The sequence below is a fragment of the Nothobranchius furzeri genome, chromosome 1 (genome assembly GCF_043380555.1).
Source record: "Nothobranchius furzeri strain GRZ-AD chromosome 1, NfurGRZ-RIMD1, whole genome shotgun sequence".
NCBI lineage: Eukaryota > Metazoa > Chordata > Actinopteri > Cyprinodontiformes > Nothobranchiidae > Nothobranchius > Nothobranchius furzeri.
Genome location: NC_091741.1, coordinates 29,436,957 through 29,460,337, shown reverse-complemented (window position 1 = coordinate 29,460,337; position 23,381 = coordinate 29,436,957). Strand labels below are relative to the sequence as shown.

Here is a 23,381-nt window from a genome sequence, read left to right as displayed (position 1 = left end):
GAACATATTTGGGATACCCTGTGAAAATTTTCAAGACATGTTGGAAACTCCCTCAAAAATGCTGATCCATGTTCTTCACCAGTAGTCTAAGCCCAACTGCCTTGTGTTGGGGAAGTAGAACTGTCAAATTGGCAATCAAAGGATCGTGTTCAAGTCTGGAAACGTGGTATGGGACATGTGACATTCGCTAGGGGTGGAGCCACATCAATCATGCACACACACATGAGAGGGAGCGAGAGGGAGCGAGAGAGAGATGACCTCTGGTCGGCCTCGGGGTTCTTTTGGCATATTTTAGTTTGTGAAACATGCTGTCCCATTCCCTCCGAGCACCCTGTGAACTCCCTGTGTGTGTTGTCATTTTGAGAGAGGGTCCCTGTTACCCTGTGAGGGGGTGGTGGGGTGTTAGGGTGGGGACTCTTTATAGTGAAGCTACTCCAGAGAGAGGTGTTGAGGGAAAGGGTTGTCTAGGCTGCACGGGAGGCATTGTTGTTTCAGTTTCAGTCAATCTGTTCACAGGTCGTCAGGTGAGCATTGATCACGCACGATTAATAATATCTTCTGCCCCCACTGCCACTAATACCAACATCAATTGGGACAGAAATAGTGAACAAACACAGACAAGGAGCACACAATTCTAATGTGAACAGTGGCACTCCCCCACCCCCACATGCACACATCGTGATTTCTGCTCCCTTTCTCTGTGCTGCTCTCATTCTTTCATCCATCACTTTTTCCCCTTCATTTATTCATGCAGAGGCATGCGTTGGGAACGGAGAGCTTCATGTGATAACATACGATGAGGTCCTGGAGAGGGCAACATATCCAACATAACAACACAGGGGGACTGTGCACGATGAGCACCAATCAGATAATGTATAAGAGGTAAAAATGCTATGTGATCACATGGTCTCCAGTTTGTTTCGCATAATAATGCAGTTCAGCAAAAGCTAATTAGGAGACACAAGAATCGGGTTTACATTTAGTTTTATCTTGAGGAATTTGCCACAAAAACTCAAATGAGGACAGACGAATTATGCCTGACTTCTGTCGTCATTTCTCTCTGTCCTCGTTTGCTGTCACTTCCTGCCTGCTGCAGCAGCCTTTCTGCTAGCGAACAGCCTCCCTGTTTCATTTAAACTGATGAAATATCCCCGTAATTAACTTTAGCCATTAGAGATGATGCACATCACAACAATATGATTCCGATCAGATTCTGCTCCAGTTGGGCTAGTAGGCCAGCCCAAACACATTTAGGTGATTTGGTTGAAAACTATGTCATAGATTTCTCTCTCAGGTTGCACCCCCCCACCCCCCCTTCTCCTTACTGCTCTGTAATGTGGCGATTTTTGGCTGACCTGGCAGCTCTGATGCTTACAGGTGTGTAACACTGAGAAAGTATTTTTAATGATTATTTCTGATTATAATCGGTCACTCAGAGTTTTTCATGCAGGCTTAACATGAAAACAGTCTCCTCCACCTATCTCCTGCATTAGATTCTGATAGAAAACAGAGGTGAAACTATAGGATTTGAAAAGCCTGACAGATCTATGCACACTGTCACTTAACATTCATGGACTCACCCATCTTGGCTCGTCCAGGAAACAGCAGAGAATGTCTCGGATAGTAGAAGCTACCCGTTAGCGTTAGCGACTCCACCACATAGCAGAACTCCTCTAGGCTTGTGTTATTTGTGGAGATAAAACATTCATGTTGCAAGTCAGTGGTAGAGTCACATTGCTGGTATCCAGTCCAAGGCCAGATGTCTAAATATCAGACTCCAAATCCTGCAGTCTGAGGCTCAGCTGTGCTGTGGCTCACTTCTAGATCCTAAAATAGTGTACTAATGCTTTGTCCTAAGAGTACAACTTACACTGTATTCATTCCTACTAGAAACACTGCAAACGTACTGATTAAACCAGTGATCCACACTTTTACTAAACTCCACTCGGAGGGGTTCGGCTGTGGAGAGTGGGCCAAGAAAGAGAAACACCACAAAGTACATTTTAAATATGCAAAAGTCAGTATACCCTCTTAGGACTGTTCACACGGTAACATAATCATACACAATTTGACCCGATTCTCCCCTTTCAACAATCTTATCATAATGGCCCTAAAGATAATCTCATCAGATTTTCCTGTCATGTGTGGTGTGCTAGGAGTGCTCTGGTCTGCTCAGAAGCACATTGGGACTGCTTCAATAATAAATCAGGGCTTTTACACTTGTTGGATTGTCTTGATCTGATTTTTGAGAACGAACTAGTGTGCTGCCTGTTGAATTTGGCGTGTAGCCAATCAGAAACCAAGATGACGGAAGCACGCTGCACACTCCTCCTCAACCATGTTTGTTTACTTTCAAGTATCATTTAATCTTGCTATATTTCTCATCTGACTGGGAAGTGTCCATACTGGAAATCAGTTTGCATGTGTAGATGTTGCCATTTTGCTGAACCAACCAACTTTATGACCAAAAACTGGTGCATCTGTGATTTTTAGTTACTGTTTATTGGAGTAAAATAAAGAGGAATGACTATAAAACAGACTGGTGGTATTAGGACATCTGTGTGCACGAAGATCAACCCCCATGATCTGTGTTGGCTGATTGGCTGCACCTGGCGGTAAGGCGTTTCCTGTTTTCAGTGTTGCACTACGTGTAGCTGTTTGGTGTTTGGGGCTCGCTAAAGCTGATTTAATTTCTCTGTACTAGGATATCTCTGAGTTATTGTAGCACATAAGCACGCTGAAACACACATTTTCTGTTGTTCCACCTAGCTTTTAGGGAACCATTTGAGTTCGCACGCAGTTTATTTGGTACTGAACAGTTTGCTCGTCCAGTTAGCTTAGCCTAAGCACGGCTATGGCTACTTCTGTCTGTGCTTCTGCGTCTCCTATCTCTTGCTCTCTGTGTCAGATGTTTAGTTACTCCTCTGCCTCCTTTAGTGATAATGGTACGTGTAATAAATGTAGCATTTTTGTAGCTTTGGAGGCGAGGGTGTCGGAATTGGAGTCCCGGCTCCGCGCTGTTGAAAAACCCGTAAACAGCCGTAGCTAATTAGCTAGCACAGGGCTAACTAGCTCAGAATCACCCCATAGCGATCCTCAGAACCCGAGCAGCCGGGACCTAAGGCCAGCTGGGTGATGGTATGAAGGAAGCATAGAACCCAGCCCGTGGGCCACCACCAACCCGTCCACGTTTCTAACAGATTTTCCCCGCTCAGTGACGCACCCACTGACAAGCCGACTCTGATCATTGGCAGCTCCATAGTCAGAAACATGGCATTAGAGACTCCAGCAACCATAGTTAAATGTTTACCTGGGGCAAGAGCGGGCGACATTAAATCTTATCTGAAACTGCTGGCTAAGGATTAGCGTAAATACAGTAAGATTGTTATTCACGCTGGCGGTAACGACACCCGGTTATGCCAATTGGAGGTCAGTAAAATTAATGTTGCTTCGGTGTGTAAGTTTGCCAAAACAATGTCGGACTCTGTAATTTTCTCTGGCCCCCTGCCTGATCGGACCAGTGACGACATGTTTAGCCGCATGCTGTCCTTCAACCGCTGGCTGTCTAGGTGGTGTCCTGAAAACAACGTGGGCTACATTGATAATTGGAAAACTTTTTCGGGAAAACCTGGTCTGATGCGGAGAGACGGCATCCATCCCTCTTTGGATGGAGCAGCTCTTCTTTCTAGGAACATGGCCAGTTTTATTAGTCCTGCATGACAACCCAGGGTCCAGACCAGGAAGCAGAGACGTAGTTTAACCCACCCCTCTGCAGCTTCTGTACTGTTACCCACCCACTACCCCATAGAGACAGTGTCCTGCCCACGGCCAAAATCACACAGATTAAATATCAGGCTTAATAAAGCAAATCATGGAAATCTCATAAATATTAGAACAAATTCAACTGAGCAGAAAACTAGAAAAATTAAATGTGGGTTGTTGAACATTAGATCAATTTTTTCTAAGACTGTTAGTTAATGACTTGATTTGTGATAATCAGATTTCTTTGCTCTCTCTCACAGAATCCTGGCTGCAGCAAGAGGACTATGTTAGCTTAAACGAGTCGACTCCTTCAAATTATTTAAATCATCATATTGCTCGAAGTACAGGGCGAGGAGGAGGAGTAGCAAACATTTTTCATTCGGATTTATTAATCAGTCGCTTACAGATTAATAGTTACAGTTCGTTTGAACATCTTATTCTTAGTTTTCCTAATCCAGATTGCAAAACTGTAAAACCACTCTTGTTTGTAGTTTTATATCGTCCACCAGGCCCTTACTCTGAGTTTTTGGATCAGATCTCTGATTTTTTATCTGATTTGGTGCTAAATACTGATAAGGTCATTGTAGTAGGGGATTTTAACATTCATGTGGACATCGAAAATGATTGCCTCAATGTAGCCTTTAGTAATATCTTAGATTCAATTGGTTTTACTCAAAGAATACATAGCTCCTCCCACTCCTGCCATCATACATTCAACCTTGTGCTGACTTATGGCATAGAGTGTGAGGAAATAACAATCTTTCCACATAATCCAGTCCTCTCGGACCACTTTCTGATAACCTTTGAGTTTTTTATAACTGAGTTCTCGAGACATGAAAGTAAATTTCACTATAGTCGGTCTCTATCTGACAACGCAGTTGCAACTTTTAAATCAACTGTTCCATCTTTACTGTCCTCAGCATCTCAGAGGAACGCAGCAGAGGGCAATATTTTCAGTTCTAGCCCCTCACAAATTGATGCCTTAGTTCATCATGTTAATTCCTCTTTACGTGTGGCATAAGATGATGTTGCCCCTTTAAAAAAGAAGGTAATTAGGGACAGGAAGTTGGCTCCCTGGTTTAATTCTCATTTACGAGCCTTAAAACAAAACTCTAGGAAATTGGAGAGAACATGGCGCTCTACGCACCATGAGGAGGCCTACCTACCCTGGAAAAATAGTCTTGTGCTTTATAAAAATAAGCTTCGACAAACTAGAACTGCTTATTTTTCAGCACTAATTGAGGAGAATAAGAATAATCCTAAATTTCTTTTCAGTACAGTTGCTAAACTTACACAGAATCATAGCTCTGAGCCATCTATTCCCTTAGCCCTCAGCAGCAATGACTTCATGGGATTTTTTACAAGTAAAATTAATTCTATTAGAAACAAAATCTTTAGCATCCTCCCTAATGCGATTTCTTCAATTCAATTCAATTCAATTCAATTCAAAAATACTTTATTAATCCCAGAGGGAAATTGGTTAAATTAAATTGATTCTTCCTCAGTAAGTGAGGCAGCATCAGAGGTGACTGTAGAACCTCATCTGTGCTTGAACCGTTTTGATCCAGTTGAGCTTTCAGAGTTATCAAAAATATTAGCTTCATCTAAACCTTCAACTTGCATTTTGGATCCAATCCCAACCAAATTATTTAAAGATGCATTTCCTTTGGTTACTGCCCCCATTCTAGATATAATCAATCTATCCTTAGTAAATGGATATGTACCACAGGATTTTAAGGTTGCTGTAATCAAACCTTCACTTAAGAAGCCTTCTCTGGATCCAGATGACTCAATGAATTATAGACCAATATCTAACCTTCCATTTTAATCCAAAGTCCTGGAGAAAATAGTGGCCATCCAAGTATGTGAGCATTTAAACACTAATGATCTGTTTGAGGAATTTCAGTCTGGTTTTAGAGAGTATCACAGCACTGAAACTGCATTAGTGAGAGTTACAAATGATATCCTCATGGCCTCAGATAAAAATCTTGCGTCTGTTCTAGTCTTGTTAGATCTCAGTGCTGCCTTTGACACAGTTGATCACAATGTTCTTTTAGAAAGACTTGAGCATGTTGTAGGGATCAAAGGAACAGCGCTAGGCTGGTTGAAATCCCACCTGTCTGACAGATTTTGTTTTGTAAATGTACATGACAAATCATCTTCATACTCAAGGGTTACTTGTGGAGTACCACAGGGTTCAGTGCTTGGACCAATTCTTTTTACTATGTATATGCTCCCAATTGGTAAAATCATTAGACAGCATGGGATAAACTTCCACTGTTATGCTGACAATACTCAGTTATATTTATCCATTAACCCTGATGAACCTAATCGGTTAGGTAGATTACAGGCTTGTCTTGATGACATAAAAAATTGGATGACTCTAAACTTTTTGCTTTTAAAGACAAGACAGAAGTTCTCATCTTTGGACCAGAAATCCAGAAAAGGAAATTGCTTAGTCAATCACCTGACCTGAATGGCATTACATTAATCTCCGAGAACAAAGTAAGGAACCTTGGTGTTATCTTTGACCAGGACATGTCATTCAAATCCCAGGTTAAACAGGTTTGTAGGATTTTCTTTTTCCACCTTCGGAATATTGCTAAGATTAGAAGCATACTTTCCAGGAGTGATGCTGAAAAACTAGTTCATGCATTTATTACATCAAGACTGGATTACTGTAATCCATTACTCTCAGGAAGTCCACAGGATGTAGTTAAAAGTCTTCAGCTTGTCCAAAATGCTGCAGCTAGAGTTCTGATGAGAATTAAAAAGAGAGATCATATCTCTTAGGTGTGTTCTCGCTGTGCGTTATTTCTAATTCCATGTTGTCGTTCTTTTTTAAAACACAGAAACGGTTTTGTTACCTGTTGTTGACGCTACGTTTCGCCGACGGCTGCCGGCTTCTTCAGGCTGACGCTGATGGTCTGGGATAACACACGGATCAAAACCACTGAACAACAAAAATACAAAAGATGGATCAAGGAAGCAATCGAGATAAGGAGACGTGGATGTGGGACCATGAACAGCGACGACGGAGTTTACACGCTGGACCACGCATGGGACTGCATCGTCGGAGAGGGGACAGCGGGCAGTAGAGGGCGACAACGTCCTCTGCTGCCCGCAGATAAATGGAAAAGAAAGTGACGCGCCACCATCAGTGTCAGCCTGAAGAAGCCGGCAGCCGTCGGCGAAACGTAGCGTCAACAACAGGTAACAAAACCATTTCTGTGTTTTAAAAAAGAACGACAACATGGAATTAGATCATATCTCTCCTGTCTTAGCTTCCCTACATTGGCTACCTGTTAAATTCAGAATAGATTTTAAGATCCTTCTTCTCACATATAAAGCTCTTAATAATCAAGCTCCATCATACATCAGTGATCTGATCGTTCCATACGTTCCTAACCGAGCACTTCGCTCTCAGACTGCAGGTTTACTGGTGGTTCCCAGAATATCTAAATTTAGGATGGGAGGCAGATCTTTTAGTTATCAGGCTCCTCTCTTGTGGAACCAGCTCCTTGCTTTAGTCCGTGAGGCAGACACTTTGTCTACTTTTAAGAATAGGCTTAAAACATTTTTATTTGATAGGGCCTATGGTTAAAATCTGATGTTAGCCTAAATCTGGACAAGTGGGGGAGTAGAGGGAGGTGGAGTGTACAGTCGGTAAAGACGGCTCTCCCTTGCCCTGCCTCCAACATGCCTCCATCTAAATAGGATAGATTATCCAGAGTTACCTCTGTAGTTATGCTGCTATAGGCTTAGACTGCTGGAGGATACACTGACCACTTTCCACACTCTACTGCTTTCTTCTACAATCTGCTCTTTAACTGTATTATTTCCTGCAATTTCAGCTGTTAACTTTATCGTCTCTCTAAGTGTTTTTCTCCCCATAAGAAGCTACAATGATGTTCTGCTGAGCTGTGGTGGCCTCATGGAGGGGGCCATCGTCTAGCACACTGCTGCTAACCACTTAAACATTCTCCCTCTCCTGATAATAACTTTTTGCTTTCCTTGACGTTGGATGTGCTACTACTAGTTTATCTGTTTAATTATAGATCCACTAGGATAAATACAATAAAGTTTATCTCTCACCAAATAGAATATTTACTAAGACATCACAATATAACTATAGACACATTACTTGTCGTTGTGTGTGCGTGCGTGTGTGTGTGTGTGTGTGTGTGTGTGTGTGTGTGTGTGTGTGTGTGTGTGTCTGCTCTGTCTTCTCCATCCCCAGTGAGTCGTGGAGGATGGCTGCTTATACTGAGCCAGGATTCTCTGGAGATTTCTTCCTGTTAAAAGGGAATTTTCCTCTCCACTGTCGCTGCATGCTTGCTTAGTATGAGGATTGCATCAAGTCACTGACACTAGTCAGTGACTTGATGCAATTTGCTGGGTTCCTTATATAGGAAACATTTTTTCTGATTGGCTTATTGAACTGACCTGAATTGGAATGTTTATTATGTGAAGTGCCTTGAGACGACTCTTGTCGTGATTTGGCGCTATATAAATAAACTTGAATTGAATTGTTGATATACTGTCTCCCTACTCTGTGATCCTCCACAGAAGCTCACAGGCATTGATTTGAATAACTTTTATGGTTTGTTAGTGTAGGTTCGGGTTGTACAAAAAGGTTAAAGGCTCAGCTTTACAAGTTGCACTTTGCTATGATAAAGGGACAGTTTTGTACTAAAAAAAAATCAAACGCTTAATTGACGTAATCAAATATGCCAACTCCACTAAACCCAACGTACAACTGTTTATTATAAAACACCTTGCTGTTTAACCGAAACTGCTGCACCTGGTGCTGAAAGGTAAAGGTGGAATTGTTCTATAGTTTGAGTTTGGTACACAGTGTGCTGTTTGCATGGGAAATGGAGCAGCCACTGTTTATGTTTTGGATGAATGGAAGCACTAGCAGCTATTTCAGTGACAGAAGGTGATTCATACACAGTTTGTTTATTTATTTATGTTTTTGATTTGTTGATATAAGTTGTTGTTGTTGTGGAATACAAACCAAACAGGGTGAGGTGAACATGAAGGTTAAATTTTTCAGCATTAGCTCAGTGGCACGTTCCAGTTGGAGCAGCATGTTGAGTTAATTTTTTTAACAAAAACTAATTTTCTATTCAGAGAAAATGAAACTGGAACCAATTAGACCCTTATTGTTGTACACCTGCTGTTATGTGTCACTTTACGTGACTAAAAAGGCAAAAGGGAAGCAAAACTATGTAGGCAAACATCAGCTTTTCCTGTTAAATCAAACAGAGGATTGATTTAACAGGAAGGGTGCTCGATTAGTGACCAGATGAGGCTGTCAGGCTTGTCTTTAGGCTGTGGGAGAACACCAGAGTACCTCGCACAGACAGAACCTACAACTTTCATCTGAAAGTAGCTCACTCAACTGTGAATGTTGGTGACAAATTGCTAACAGCATTCCCAGGAATTAATTTTAAATTTCTCGAAACATGTGCAAGGCTTTCTGAGTTTCCTTGAAGGGCCTCGCTGTCAAGTTGCGTGAATTTCAAACCGGTTCAAGGAATTAGCAAAACCGGTTTTCTCTTTAAATAATCACAGAGCTGAAGCCTTTTCCAGCTTAGTTTCTGTGAGTCAGAAGACACAAGAAATGTGAGAGAACTCTTGAGAAAAATGTTGGAAAACCGCTAACAAATGAGGATGAAATTCAATCGTGCTTCATGTCACACGTGACCTGGTTGAATAAAAAATTGTCACAAAAGTAGGATTCCAATTGAAAATCTGCATATTTTCTTGCGATTTTATGTCTCCAGCTAGTTGCCAACCTTCACAGCCCATAGCCCGTCCCACACAGGCAGCTTCTGCTTTAATGTCACGCCTGATACTTAAAACTTTAATGTTATTGTTTTTTTGGATGCTTTATACTTCCGACAGGACACAGAGACAGAGGTGAGGGAGAAAGGAAGAGACAAAAGGAAGGGGGGGGGGGGGGGGACAAAAGTAAACAATCAATGATGAACAAGAGTCTGCTTCTAGACCTGCAGAAAGAGAAAAACAAACCAAATAAATAAATAAAAGAGGGACACAACAACAATACAACAAGAGCAAGCTATCACTGCATCAACCTGATGAGGAAACATAAAATCAACATTGTTTAACTGAACAATCACACGATAATAAATCACAGTGTATTTAGTGCCAACCACAGCCAACATGTGTTGAACGTGCCCAGGTCCATACTTATGAGATCACCATGTGAGCACCTGTGTGCGTACGCGCGCTTGTTTATGTAAGGTTGTTAATTATTTTCTTTTTGAAATACAGTCGGTCACTCTGAGTTGCACATGCATGTCGAACGTGAAAATACTCACCTGCATTAGCCACAGAAAGGATATGGAAGTGGAAACAAATGGGTCGGAAAACGTCTCACTGCTCTATGACCCAGGGAAAATTAGCATTCCTTGTCTGGCTTGGCTTGAAACTGCAAACAGTTAGTAACCCGGAGAGGGCAGAACGCGTCTCAGCTAGTAGAAGCTAACCGGTAGCATATGTTTACTGCAAATTCGAGCATTAAAGGTGTTGAACACCTGCTAATCAATACATTTGCAGTAGACTCAAGTAGTAATTAATGCCTTGTAAGTTGTACTGGGAGGGATCTCATATGCGCCGGAAGCAGGAAGTACTCCAGTAATCAAATGGAAGAGAAAATAGCTTCACACAGCAGGTTTGGAAGTCTACTTCCCTGATATTTGGACATCTCGTCTCTGATTAGCCAACAGCAACACGACTCCACCACGGACTCTGTTTGCTCTGCAATGTTGACGTTTTATCTCCACAAATAACACAAGTCTGGAGGAGTTCTGCTGTGTGGCGGAGTTGCTAATGATAATGGTTAGCTTCTACTAGCTGAGATGTTCTCCGCTGTTTCCTGGATGCTAAACCAACAACAGCCTTCCCTGTTGTGAGTAAAGACGGGTGAGTCCATGAATGTTAAGTGACAGTGTGACGTAGATCTGTCAGGCTTTACTAATCCTAGAGTTTCACCGTCTGTTTTCTATCAGAAGCTAATGCAGCAGATAGGTGTAGGAAGCTATTTTATTGTTCAGCCTGCATGAAAAACTCTAAATGATCGATTATTATCAGAAATAATCATTAAAAGAGGGTTTTCAGTGTTCCACAACTTTAAGACGATCACCACAAATGTTCTGCTCTTTTAGGAGAAAATGCATTTGTTACCATTCTGAAACTTTTGTCAATAAACAATCAGGAAACAGTTCTTCTGCTGTTTCTCCTCCCTCCCTAGAGTCAGGATGAGATAAATAAGGCTGTGTGACACTTTGGTCTAACCGTACAGTTTTCCGAGTTATGTTAACGGAGGACGTGGACGTGTCGTGTTGCTGTTGGCCAATCAGAGCGTTAGCATCATGAATATTATTGAGACTTGTAATCCTTCCATCTCCCTAACTAACTTCTGCCAGTAGAAACTGACTCACAAGGCACTGACTCATACCACAGCATATGTACGTTTACTAAGAGGAGTTAGCAGTTATCTATCGTAATTATGTTTGAGGTGATCTGATGGCATTAGTCTGAGTCTTTTCTCCTCCGTAAATTATATCTGCCATGTGTAGTTTTCCCAAGTTTAGCTCCTTTCCCTGAGCTCCGTGTCTATGCTGCTCCCATACCTGCCCTACTTCCTACTCCTCTACACACTCGTGCTTCAGCTCCTCTTCTTCAGTCTATTGCTTAAGCGGGGACACACACACACACACACACACACACACACACACACACACCCTTGTTTGACTTCTAACTAAAAATTGCACGTGTGAAACCTTTTTTCTGTGGTGTCTACTAAGGTGCTCATTCTCTAGCACAGTAATTACTAGAGTGTATGACAGCAGAGTGAAGGTGGACTGCTGTTTTATTTTATGTATGAAGTCACACGTATCCCAACATGCATGAGTAATTCTTCTATTGGCTCGAGCTCCCCGACAGCCTGTGGTGCCTAAAATCTTTTCAAATATTAATCAGTCCCTGCTCGTTATGCAAAAACCAGTTTCACTACTGTTTGGACTTGATGGGAAACAGAGCCCTGAAGCCGAGCTGCTCGAGGTGTCCTGGGACTTCTCAAGGTGCTCCTGCACATTGCGTTTAACCTCAAGGCACCTAAATGTGTCATAAACGCAATGGCTTGTGATCTTACAGAGCCTCGAGGCACCGTTGGTACTTTAAGGTATCCGAAAATGCAACCAAGCGATTCTTCCTGGGTCCCAGAAGGATTAATGTAGCCTGAAATGGGTTTCGGTTGAAAAAGTGTTTTGGGATAACCCTAATCTGTGCAGTTATTTAGAATTTGACCCAAAAGTTCTCAAAGTTACACAAAATACATGCAGTTGTGTGTTAATTCTGGGAGATTTAACCAGAATTTATTGAAACATTCTTTCAGCTCCAAGATGCTCTCAGTGACACACACACACACACACACACACACACACACACGGTGCAGTCTTTCTCTGTTGCTTTTGACAGGCTTCTTTTGCTGAAATAACTAAAACCATTAGATTGTGTTTGTCGCGTTAAATTGTGCCAGGAGGAGTCAGTGAGACAGCTCAGAGAGGAGACCGGTTCTCGCTGTAGCAACAGGAAGATGGAGAAGGAAAAACCGGAGGAGAGACAACGGAGGAGGGTGCAAATCAGAGAGAAAAGTGACAGCTAAAGTGTGTGTGTGGGGGGGGGCAGGCCTAGTTTTAGTGTGTGATCTAGGCCATTATCTGTGTTAGCACTGGTGGGGCTCACAGGCTCTGTGGATCCTGCATAACAATACCTTTTATGAGCTTGTACGTGTCTGTGTGTGTGTGTGTGTCTGTGTGTGCACGCATCCTCACGTGCAGCTGAACACTCTTGCTGCCTCACACTCGTCATGAGTCCAGCCCATTCTCCAGCAAGGCCCTGGGGGCCTTCATTATGTAAGAAAGACATTACAGCAGAACAGAGCTCTGATAGATTTAACTTCAATACAACACACACACACACACACACACACACACACACACACACACACACACACACTCACACTCCTGTCTATCCCAAGCATCAGCCTGGTTAACCCCCTCCTTCTCCACCTTTGGTTCCAGCGGTCCCCTTCCCCCTGGCCCACCGCCTGACCATGAAGGAGGTGTTTGACTCAGACGGCCGACCGAGGGTGGACCTGCTCAAAGCTCACCTCACCAAGGAGGGCCGTCTGGAGGAAGCCGTGGCCCTGCGCATCATCGATGAGGGCGCCGCCATCCTGCGCCAGGAGCGCACCATGTTGGATATTGAGGCGCCAGTCACGGGTACGGTGCTACTGGATGCCAATCTAGGAGGCATGAGATATTCACATCCAGTTTCTTGTTTATTATTGTATATTACTCTGTTATTTTGTGTTGGCTTAACGTCTAATGAACCCCTTAAGGTCAAAGCAAGATGGCTACCATAACCAATCAGCCTTAAAAAGCACAAAACTTCCTCAAATCCAGTCAGTTTAACAGATTTGGGGCTAATCTTTGATGTGTAGCTGAGTCTTTCACAACACACACTGAGTGTGATTGCAGAAGTTTGTGTTGAATGAATGAATGAATGAATGAATTGGTGTGTTTCCATTGTCGAAACTTCAGGGGAAATTGAGCGGGAGATACGATGTCTCAGTCCTCTCAGCTGTTGTATCTCCATTCAAATTCAGCCCTTTCAGGACTTTGTACAGACGTCAGCTTTGGCAGTGAGTGATCAGTGCCAAAAAGCATCCACGGTGACAGTAAAAGTTTTATTCTGTAGAAGTACATCATAATTGAATCCATTAGGAACACAAAAAGCACTAGGTGGTGTAAAATGTGGCGTTCAATGGCCAGAAGAAGCTCTGAGACTACAAAGCCCAGTGAATTACATCATTGTGGAGCTTAGTAACAGCAATGTGGGGGAACAGGGAGCCTAAGTCTCCTCACCTTCTGGTCGGCTCTCGGGTAACTGGAAGAACAAAAAAACGAACGCAAGTCAACAAGGCAAAAAAGAAATGATCTAATCCGCTTAGGCCCTGGATCACACATATGTTGTAATTCAATTTAAATGAAAAGCAAGGATGTGTGTTTCAGTCACGCACTTTGAGATTTATCAGCTTGTAAAAGTTCCTAATTAGCATGACTGCAAATGAGACGTCGGTACCTCACATATGTGACGTCACCACAGAATCTCTTCTCCCCTAGCGTAGCTGCTACTTACCACATGGCCAGATTTATGGTGGCTCTTCCTCCTGAGGGAAGGATTTGGAGTTCGCTGAACTTACAGCCATTTTCCCACAGTTTTTCCCCATGTCTGGTTCGATGACGTCACTTTGGTGATGCGCGTTGGTGGTCCTGGACATTTTTTCACACAAAACCTAAAATAACATTTGCCAAGAGCTTATTTGGCATCAAAATGCATCTTTAAAATCCACGGACATCGTGTGAAATCCATGGCACATAATAAATGGGATTGGAAATTTGCATTTTTAGACTCATTGACTTGCATTCATTTTTTCATTCTTCCAGAGATCCATGGTCTGGAAGTAGATGGTCCTGACTTAGGCTCCCTATTCCGAGGACAGATATGAGATACGACCCTCTGTGGACTGGTGCTGCCTATTAGAGCTGATGTGGCAGTGGGCTGCCATCTTGGATGGATCCCCATTCACCCCCAATGCATTTATTTCTATTGAGGAAGGTGTTTGCCCAACTAAAAGTCACATTTTAATATGCTTTTTCACAGTCAGACATTTTTGGGCATGATAATTAAATAAAAAAATAAAACAAAATAAATTAAAGTACTAAATCCTAACGTAGGCTGGAAAAGTCAATAGTAATCCCATGTGATCGGTTTTCAATAGTGTGCCGGTCGTTGCAACCATTGGCTGCAAAACGGGGATAGTTGCTCACGCTGTGTTGACTCCAGTTGGGTTTGGAACGTGAGGATCCCCTCCTCAATGGCCGCGACGCTGTTACGCCCTCCAGCACCCAATGGGGCGTCTACAGATTCACGTCCATGAATCCAAGTACCTACCCCCGATCAGGTACTCCAGTTCCAGAAAACTGCCCGGTCAAGTGGAGGCTCAGGCACTCAAGTGCCGGGAAGTTTCTGTAAAGTTAGCCTGATGCTCTGACGGTGGAAACACACCTAATGAAAGAATGAATAGCTTTATCTGTCATTGAACCAGCGTCCCGGAACAACAAAACATCGTTTCAGCAGCCTTTCCAAGAGCAGACATGATACAGCACATAGAACACGTAAACGGGAAAGGCCGACTGCGGACATGCAGCCACTACGGCGCTCCCATGTGAAAGAAACGGGTGATGAGGCGGACACATGCGCCCCCCGGCCTGCCCTCGCAGAGGACACGGGTTGTGTTCAACATTATTTAATTAAAACAAACGTAACTAAGCTGGTCTTTGTTCAAACTGGCCTAATCTGGGAGTGGAATAGATTTCTTCAGGAAACGCTGACTCCTTTGTTATAAATAAATAAGTTTAAATTTCTACAAAAGTGCTGAAAAGTTTCAGGGGCTCTCAGAAAGCAGCAGAAAAGGGTCAGAAAAGTCACGAAGAGGTCAGACTTAGTGATTCAGACTCATTTATTACTGAAGCAATAAAATGAAGCGTCGACTGAGGAAACTCTGGACACTCACACAGCAGCATTTAACGACCACACTACTGTGTGTGCTTCCCTACTCTAACGATGATGTGAGCTGAGGGTAACATCCAAGAGAGGACAAGATAAAAACAAGCTTGTGAAGCGCCGGCAGACAAGCAGGCGGACAGACTCAGGCTCCCACAACCTATTGACTCTGTGGTTAACGTACTTTTAGCTTGTGTGTGTCTGTGTGTGTGTGTGTGCGTTTATGCAAATGCGAGTGGTGAGATAATTCTGCGTGGGCCACTGTGCCCACACAGTGTGGAGTCATCGCTCAGCCTTCACAGGTACAGATCCCCGAGGACGAGGACAGACAGATGGAGAGACGGTGGATCATAAGCGGCTTAGTGCAGAGGTTCTCCAACTTTTTTCACTCCCGGCGAGCAACATATTGATCCTCTGTTGCCAAGTTCCTCCACGTCTGCAGGCCCTGAAACACATGTCTGAGAATGCACCGAAGAATGTCCTGTCGGATAAAACTGACTTGAATACAAATCTTGGGGTTTATGAAGTGTTCTGAAAGATTTCAACACTTCTGAGCTGAAATCTGATTTGGGGTTTGATGAAGCTGACAGGTGTGGATCGATATGTTAGTCCCGATTCCCCGCAGAAGCATCAGGAGCAGAGGTGAAATCAGACGTTAACACAGTGAGAAACAGATAGACAATACCCGTCAGACAGATGCAAATGGCCACCGTAAGATGCTGAGGAGAGGAACTATGACATCAACTAAAAGAGAAAGAAGAGACCAGACAGATGGCGGAGGAGGCCGATGGTAAGAAGGATGCTGGCGGATTTCACAGACAGACGATCTTGAGGTCTTAATAAAAGAGTTGTTGAGCGTGCAGCCATGTTGTTAAGGAAAAACAACTGAAAGTCTTCGTGTAAATTTAAAGTTGGTGTCCGGAGTTTTCCCCTTTCAGGAATTATGTATGCTTATCGTGTACTGTGATATAATGTAAGAAATACGTCTTTTTTTTTCTAAGCCCGCCCCTGTTCTATAGAGCTCAATGCAATGTGCTGAGCACCAACCACTACGCTAATGGACAGACGTTAATCACAGAGCGTGCTCAAGCGTTTAAGGACGTACCTCAGTTGATGCAGGTTGGCGACCTCACTCGTGGACAAGTCTTTAAAATACATAAACATATGAATACACAACATAACGTGGGCATAATAATTGTAAAACGTGTTTAGCTCTGTTTTGTTGTCTAGAGCAGCACATTCATGAACTAGAGGCGTTGCTTTCGGCCGTAAATAAGGGAATGAAAGTAGATCAAGATGTGACACGCAGCTAGTCAGCCACTAGATGTTGCCATCAGATAAAAGAAATAATTTGACAGCGACTTTAATAATCTTTCAAATGAATTAAAAAGATAATTAATTTCAGCTCTAATAGGCAATTTTTAAATGAAAACAAATTATGTGAGTGTTTCGACTATCTCTGTCACATACTTTGAGATATGTTAAATTAAACGACTACAAATCAGCAGGGGCGCCTCCAGAAAATTTTGATAGGGGCGGCCAGATGAGGTCAAAGAAATTTTTGGGGTTGCACACCAAATTGGCCTTGGTGGTAACTCCGGGAGGGTTTAGCCTGTGGCGATGTATTGCATTGCTTAGGGCTGGGCGATATGGCCTAAAATCAATATCACGATATATTGAGGATTTCGCCTCGATAGCGATAAATGGACGATAACTGCAGGTATGCGCAGAAACAAAAGTTGTCCACTAGATGGGGCTGTCACATGTATTACTTTGAGTCACATTTTCACGTGGCTCAAGGTGGTACAGCTTCTTAAAGGTTCATGAATGTAGCAAACCTACACACATCTTTTCATTTTTGTGTTATCAAATGTATTGACATGGGAAAAATTATCACGATAAGAGTCAGAAATTTCGATAACGATAAATTTTCGATTTATTGCCCAGCCCTAGCATTGCTCCTTTATTTGTTTTTATTATAAAAAAAGCTGTACATATCCAAAACATTTAACTTAAGTTTGACAAACACAAACATTTCAGAAAAATATATTTCAGTTGTTTAAAATTTTATTCTAATTTTATTTTTAAAATGTATTTTTTTATTTAAATCACCTTTAAATGGTGAGCAGCAGAAACATATGCACTTTATTTTTATTCGGATTATTTATTTACTCATTATTCATATTATTTCATTTTGTTTTACAATTTTGTATTGAATAAATAAAATCAATGTATGGCTTGAGTGAACATTAAGATGGTATATTAACACTGGTTTTTGCTTGGGGGGGGGGGGGGGGGGGGCAGCAATTTTCTAGGGGTGGCCATGTCCACCCCTGGCCACCCCTTGGGGGGCGCCATTGCAAATCAGACGTCGCACATTTGACATCACAGCGGAATCTCTTCTCTCCCCAGCATAGCTGCTTCTTTACACATGGCCAGATTTATAGTGGTTTTCTCTGCATTTAACCCTCCTTCTATCATCCTAGAAGAAGGATTTAAAGTTCGCTAAACTCAGAGGTATTTTTCCTTGTCCGTGTCTGGTTTGATGACATCAGATTGGTGAGACGTACATTTTTGTAGTCCAATATGTCTTCACAAAAGCTAAAATAACTTTTGCCCCATTGTAAAATAAGTACTTTCTTGGTATCAAAATGTGTCTTTAAATTACGAGAAAAGCATGCGTTAAATCCATGGCCCATATCAAACGGCTTCAGAAAATTACTGTTATCCCTCCATAGACTTCAATTCATTTTTGGGGTCGTAGGGGACCGGAAGTGAAGTAGTGGATCCACTTCCAGATCATGGGGCCCTGGAAGAATGAAAAAATGAATGCAAGTCAATGGGCATTCCGCTTGTTATGTCCATAGATTTCACTTATGATGTCCGTGAATTTTAAGTACGCATTTTGATACCAAGAACTCGATTATTTTTCAAACAGGGGGAAACGTTATTTTAGGTTTTGTGTGAAAATAAGTCCAGGATACAAATACGCACCATGAGAGTGACGTCATTGAACCAGACACAGAGAAAAACAGAGGGAAAATGACTGTAAGTTTAGCGAACTTAAAATCCTCCCTTCAGATGGAATAAACCACCATAAATCTGGCCATTAGGTAAATAGCAGCTACGCTAGAGGAGAAGAGATTATGTAGTGACGTCGCACATGCAATGTGCCGATTTCTAATTTGGAGTCATGCTAATTACAAACTTTTACAAGCTGATAAATCTCAAAGTACGTGACAGACATGGTCAAAACACCCATCATGAGTTTTCCTTTAAAATGCAGTACAACATATGTGTGATCCAGGGCGTAAGGCAAAGCGGATTAGAAAATAGCGTTTTTAGCCCCGTTGACTTGCATTCATTTTATCGTTCTTCTGGTGACCCGTGACCCATACTTCCAGACCATGGGTCTCCAGAAGAACGAAAAAATGAATTAAAGTCTACACACCGGAAATCGTCACGTCGCATATATGACGTCACCACATAATCTCCTCTCCCCTAGCGTAGCTGCTACTTACCAAATGACCAGATTTATGGTGGTTCTTTCCTCCTGTGGGAAGTTTGCTGAACTTACAGCCCTTTCCCCTCAGTTTTCTCCGTGTCTGGTTCGATGACGTCACTTTTGTGAAGCGCATTTTTAGGTCTGGACTTATTTTTACACAAAACCTAAAATAGCGTTTTCCCCGTTCGAAAATAAGTGCATTCTTGGTAACAAAGTGTGTCTTTAAAATTCACGGACATCATACGTGAAACCCATGGCACAAAACAAGCAGAATTAGGAAATAGCGTTTTTAGCCCCGTTGACTTGCATTCACTTTTTTGTTCTTTCGTGGACCCGTGATGCGGAAGGAGAAGGCTGAGGCTCCCTAAAGGACAAGTTTATTGTCATGACTTTGATGTGGGTGAATTTCTTTGTTACTCAACCCTTTAAACGTAAATAAAGGTTAAAAAGAGTTATAAGGGGCGTGTCCTTGTGATTGACAGGTGTGAGATGAGCCCACAGCGCTAGCACAAGTAGCTTGTTGTCCTTGCTCCAGGAAAGCCTTAGCCTAGAAGTGTTACAGCCTAGAAGGCAGAAGGTGGCGGAATCGCTCAACCATAGTTTTCTATGTAAAAGCACCCATTTACCTCCGTTAGCTTCCGTTAGCTCATAGCTACATCAGCTCAGAGTTTGATAGGTGTCAATAATCTACCCCCCCCCCCCCCCCACACACACACACACACACACACAGCTCCATCTTTTTTTTGCACGACACGGCCAAGATGGCGGTGATAAGAACCTCTCGCTGGGCCTCAATCCAGCTCTTCAGAAACCTATGGTTGATATTGTGAAGGGTGTGTCCATACAGTCAATGCAAATTACATACAATCCCATTACCCCAGCTCATAAAATGCTGCGTGAGCTTAACTGTCTTTGCATTCTCACCAAGTGAAGACAAATAAATGTGTCATGAAAGAAAAACAACAGAGGTTATTGCAAAACTGTTGGGGTGACTTGTTAAAATTGCACATGCTAGAATAATTTGCAGCTGGTTGAATTGCATTAAAGGTTGCGATCACAGCCTCCAGGAGGGACTCGGTGTGTGGCTGAAACACAAAACCTACAGTTCTGGTCAGTCTTCAGTCATGTATTCTAGCTTCAGACGCATCACATCGACATGCTGAGATATTTCTTTGCTGTTAATTTACCAAGAGGCAGTGTGAGAACAAAGGCTTAAGGCTTTATTGAGCTAGCACGCACCTACTTTGTGTTTTTTCCTTCATCAGAGAGATGAGTGATGTTTTTAGATCAGCAGTCAGGACAGATATTCCTCTGCAGATGGAATCCAGGCCATACGGAGCCAGCGGAGCGAGGAGACGTCCGGCGCTTGTGAGCTTGCACATGTGGTCTTCATGCTGCTGTTCTGTCTCCACAGTGTGTGGAGACATTCACGGCCAGTTCTTCGACCTGATGAAGCTGTTTGAAGTGGGGGGCTCTCCTGCCAACACACGCTACCTCTTCCTGGGGGACTACGTGGACAGGGGCTACTTCAGTATTGAGGTGAGGACGGGTGGATTATCCAGCCCTGTGTGCAGCAGATACCTGGCTGGATCTCATCTCTGTGAGTGTGCAGTCAGTCAGAAAAGCTTCACGCTCACCGTGCATACACAGCGACTGTACAACAGAACCGTGTCAGCAGTGTACAGTCTCCGAGGTCTAATGTGCACTGCTCTAGGGCAAAGTTTACACCACCACCACACTCTGAGCTGGATAGAGAGGGACGTGTCATACGGTCACTGGGAAAAATGCTGCTCACAGTAACACCCCGCTGTCTGAAACATGAAAGGAAGATGAAACTGTGGAGTGGAATATGTGGCTGACACTGGGGGGATTTGGAGCAGAGGGAGCATTATTTAGGCCACCTTGCTAACACGTTCCAAGGGCACACAAGCGCAGGACTAAATGTAGAGCAGGGACGTGACGATGTGAAGGTGAGATAAGAGCCCATGAGTTGTTTTGTGGGGTTAGCCGACTGATAGGAGTGAAAACACGTGACTAAGCTGTCATTAATTTTCTCCTGATGAAGGATATTTTACGCATTTCATGTTCATTTGTAGAAATAGAGTTTACACCCCACAAGACTGATAGGCTAATGGCTAGTCTAGCACCGATAAGAAGGAACATGTTGCAGCCAGCGTTAAATAGCCCCAGCATCTTAAAATCTCACAACGATTCAGGCTAACTTCATGTTAAAAGTGTGGCTGACCGAAAAAATATTGTTAATGGTGATTTCTGATTATAATCGATCATTCTGAGTTTTTCGTGCAGGCTGAACATGAAAATAGTCTCCTAAATGGCCTGTATTTGATATAGCGCCTTCTAGAGTCCTGGAACCCCCCAAGGCACTTTACAACACAACCAGTCATTCACCCATTCACACACACATTCACACACTGATGGGGATGAGCTACAATGTAGCTACACTGACAGAGGCGAGGCTGCCGAGCACTGGCGCCACCGGTCCCTCCGACCACCACCAGCAGGCAACATGGGTTAAGTGTCTTGCCCAAGGACACGACGACAGCGTCAGACTGAGCGAGACTCGAACCTGCAACCTTCCGATTATGGGGCGAGCTCTTAACTCCTGTGCCACCGTCGTCCACCTCTACTACACCTATCTACTATAGAAGATAGGCGATGAAACACTAGGATTTGAAAAGCCTGACAGATCTATGTCACACTGTCACTTAACGTTCATGGACTCACCCATCCTGACTCACAGTGATGAAGCCTGTTGTTGGTTTAACGTTCCGGAAACAGCAGACAACGTCCCGACCAGCAGAAGCTAGCTGCTAGCATTAGCAACTCCGAAACATGGCAAAACTCCTTCAGGTTTGTGTAATTTATGTAGATAAAACATCAGTGTTGCAAGTTAGTGGTAGTGTCGCGTTGCTGTTATCCAATCTGAGGCCAGATGTCCAAATATCAGGGAATAAGACTTCAAAACCAGCTGTCTGAAGTGCAGCTGTGATGTGGGTAACTTCAGTTCCTAGTAATGGCGCATCAGTATATTGTTTCCCCTGAGAACGACTTACAAGGCCTTTATTCCTACTACAAATGTATTGACTAAATAAGTAACCCACAACTTTAAGAACCTTTTCACCACCAGGAATGTTTAGATGTATTTTTATTCATTTTTTGCTGCATAGCTAGCTGTTTGAAACTGAAAATCATGTTTTTGTCAGAGTAAAGCCTGGTTTGTACTTCTCAGAGAGCTCCGCGGCGGAGAGACGCACACGGAGTGTCGGAAAGGTTTTCACATTCGAACTTCTGTTCAGGCAGCGGAGCGTTGCAAAGCAATTCCCCGCCAGGACAACAGAGGGCGTAGCGCTGTTCTGTGGTATCCTGCCACCATAACACTCATGCATCTGGTCCTCAATAGCGTATTTACTATTGTGTTTATATATTTCAGAGACTTTATAACACGGACAAATTTGTCCTTCATCTCTTCATGCTGTCTGTACCTCTAAACCCACATTTTCTGCCATTTCCAACCACGTCTGCTCCGTATTTTGCATTCCTTCAGTCGTGGGTGAATGAAGGTTAATATTGTCAGACTTTTCCGCGATGCGTTCTTCAATATGTTCTGGGTCTGCCGCTAAATATCTGTTTACTTTTTAACGGAGCTACATCAGTGCTGGTGACGAATGTACAGGAAGTGGCGTCCTGACCAATCACAAGCTTGCAGTCTTTGTCACTTTCGATGAATGCTAAAACATTTGGGCATGTCTCCGTCACCCTCTGTGAGCCCGTTGGAGAGCCCTTGCGCCGACGCATAATGGCGTTGCGTGTCTCCGCACTGACGCTGACGGAGAACTATAAATCAGGCTTAAGGGAAACATTTGACTCCACAGAAGGTTTATAAAATTAGATTAGCCTGAACTGATGTAAGAAGCTGTTGTGCATGAGCTCCCCTTTGACCCTTATCAGGAACAACCATGCTTAGAAGATGAATGAATGTTACGAAGGTTCTGATCGCCACCAGGTTTTGAATCACCACTCAAAAACATGTAAATAATCACGTACGTAACAGCTGACACCTGAGTGATGGTTTAGAAAATGATGAAAATCTGAAGAAGAGAGATTCCCTTGTTGCAGAAATCTTCCTTAACGGTCAACATTTAGTGGAGTAGCTATGCTAACAGTTATGGGCCATTCCCATCTGTACCGGGTCGGGCCGGGCTGGGTAGCCCCAGTCGGCCCCAGCCTGGCCCGGTTAATTCCACACATCCTTGCCTTAAGCCCATGTGGGCTGATTCTACCCACCAATCAGAGGCTTGCTCTAATGGAAGGTGTGAATTTGCTGTCAGCAGTGGGTGTGTTGGCCCTGGTCGGCCTGAAGCAGACCCCCTCGAGAAGAGGGCTGAGAATGAGCCTTGGTTGGCCCGGAAAAATACCAGGCCACCCAGAT

General features: G+C 43.2%; 1 protein-coding gene across 2 annotated transcripts in view; it reads left to right on the top strand.

Annotated features, from left to right (window-relative positions):
* ppp3cb (protein phosphatase 3, catalytic subunit, beta isozyme) overlaps window positions 1–23,381 on the top strand; it is a 74,418-nt gene that overhangs the window by 19,025 nt on the left and 32,012 nt on the right. For both annotated transcript variants that reach the window (XM_054738079.2, XM_015951346.3), the window contains exons 2-3: window positions 12,879–13,079; window positions 20,346–20,470. In XM_054738079.2, coding sequence (XP_054594054.1) covers window positions 12,879–13,079; window positions 20,346–20,470 — 326 coding nt within the window. The remainder of the gene's footprint in view (window positions 1–12,878; window positions 13,080–20,345; window positions 20,471–23,381) is intronic.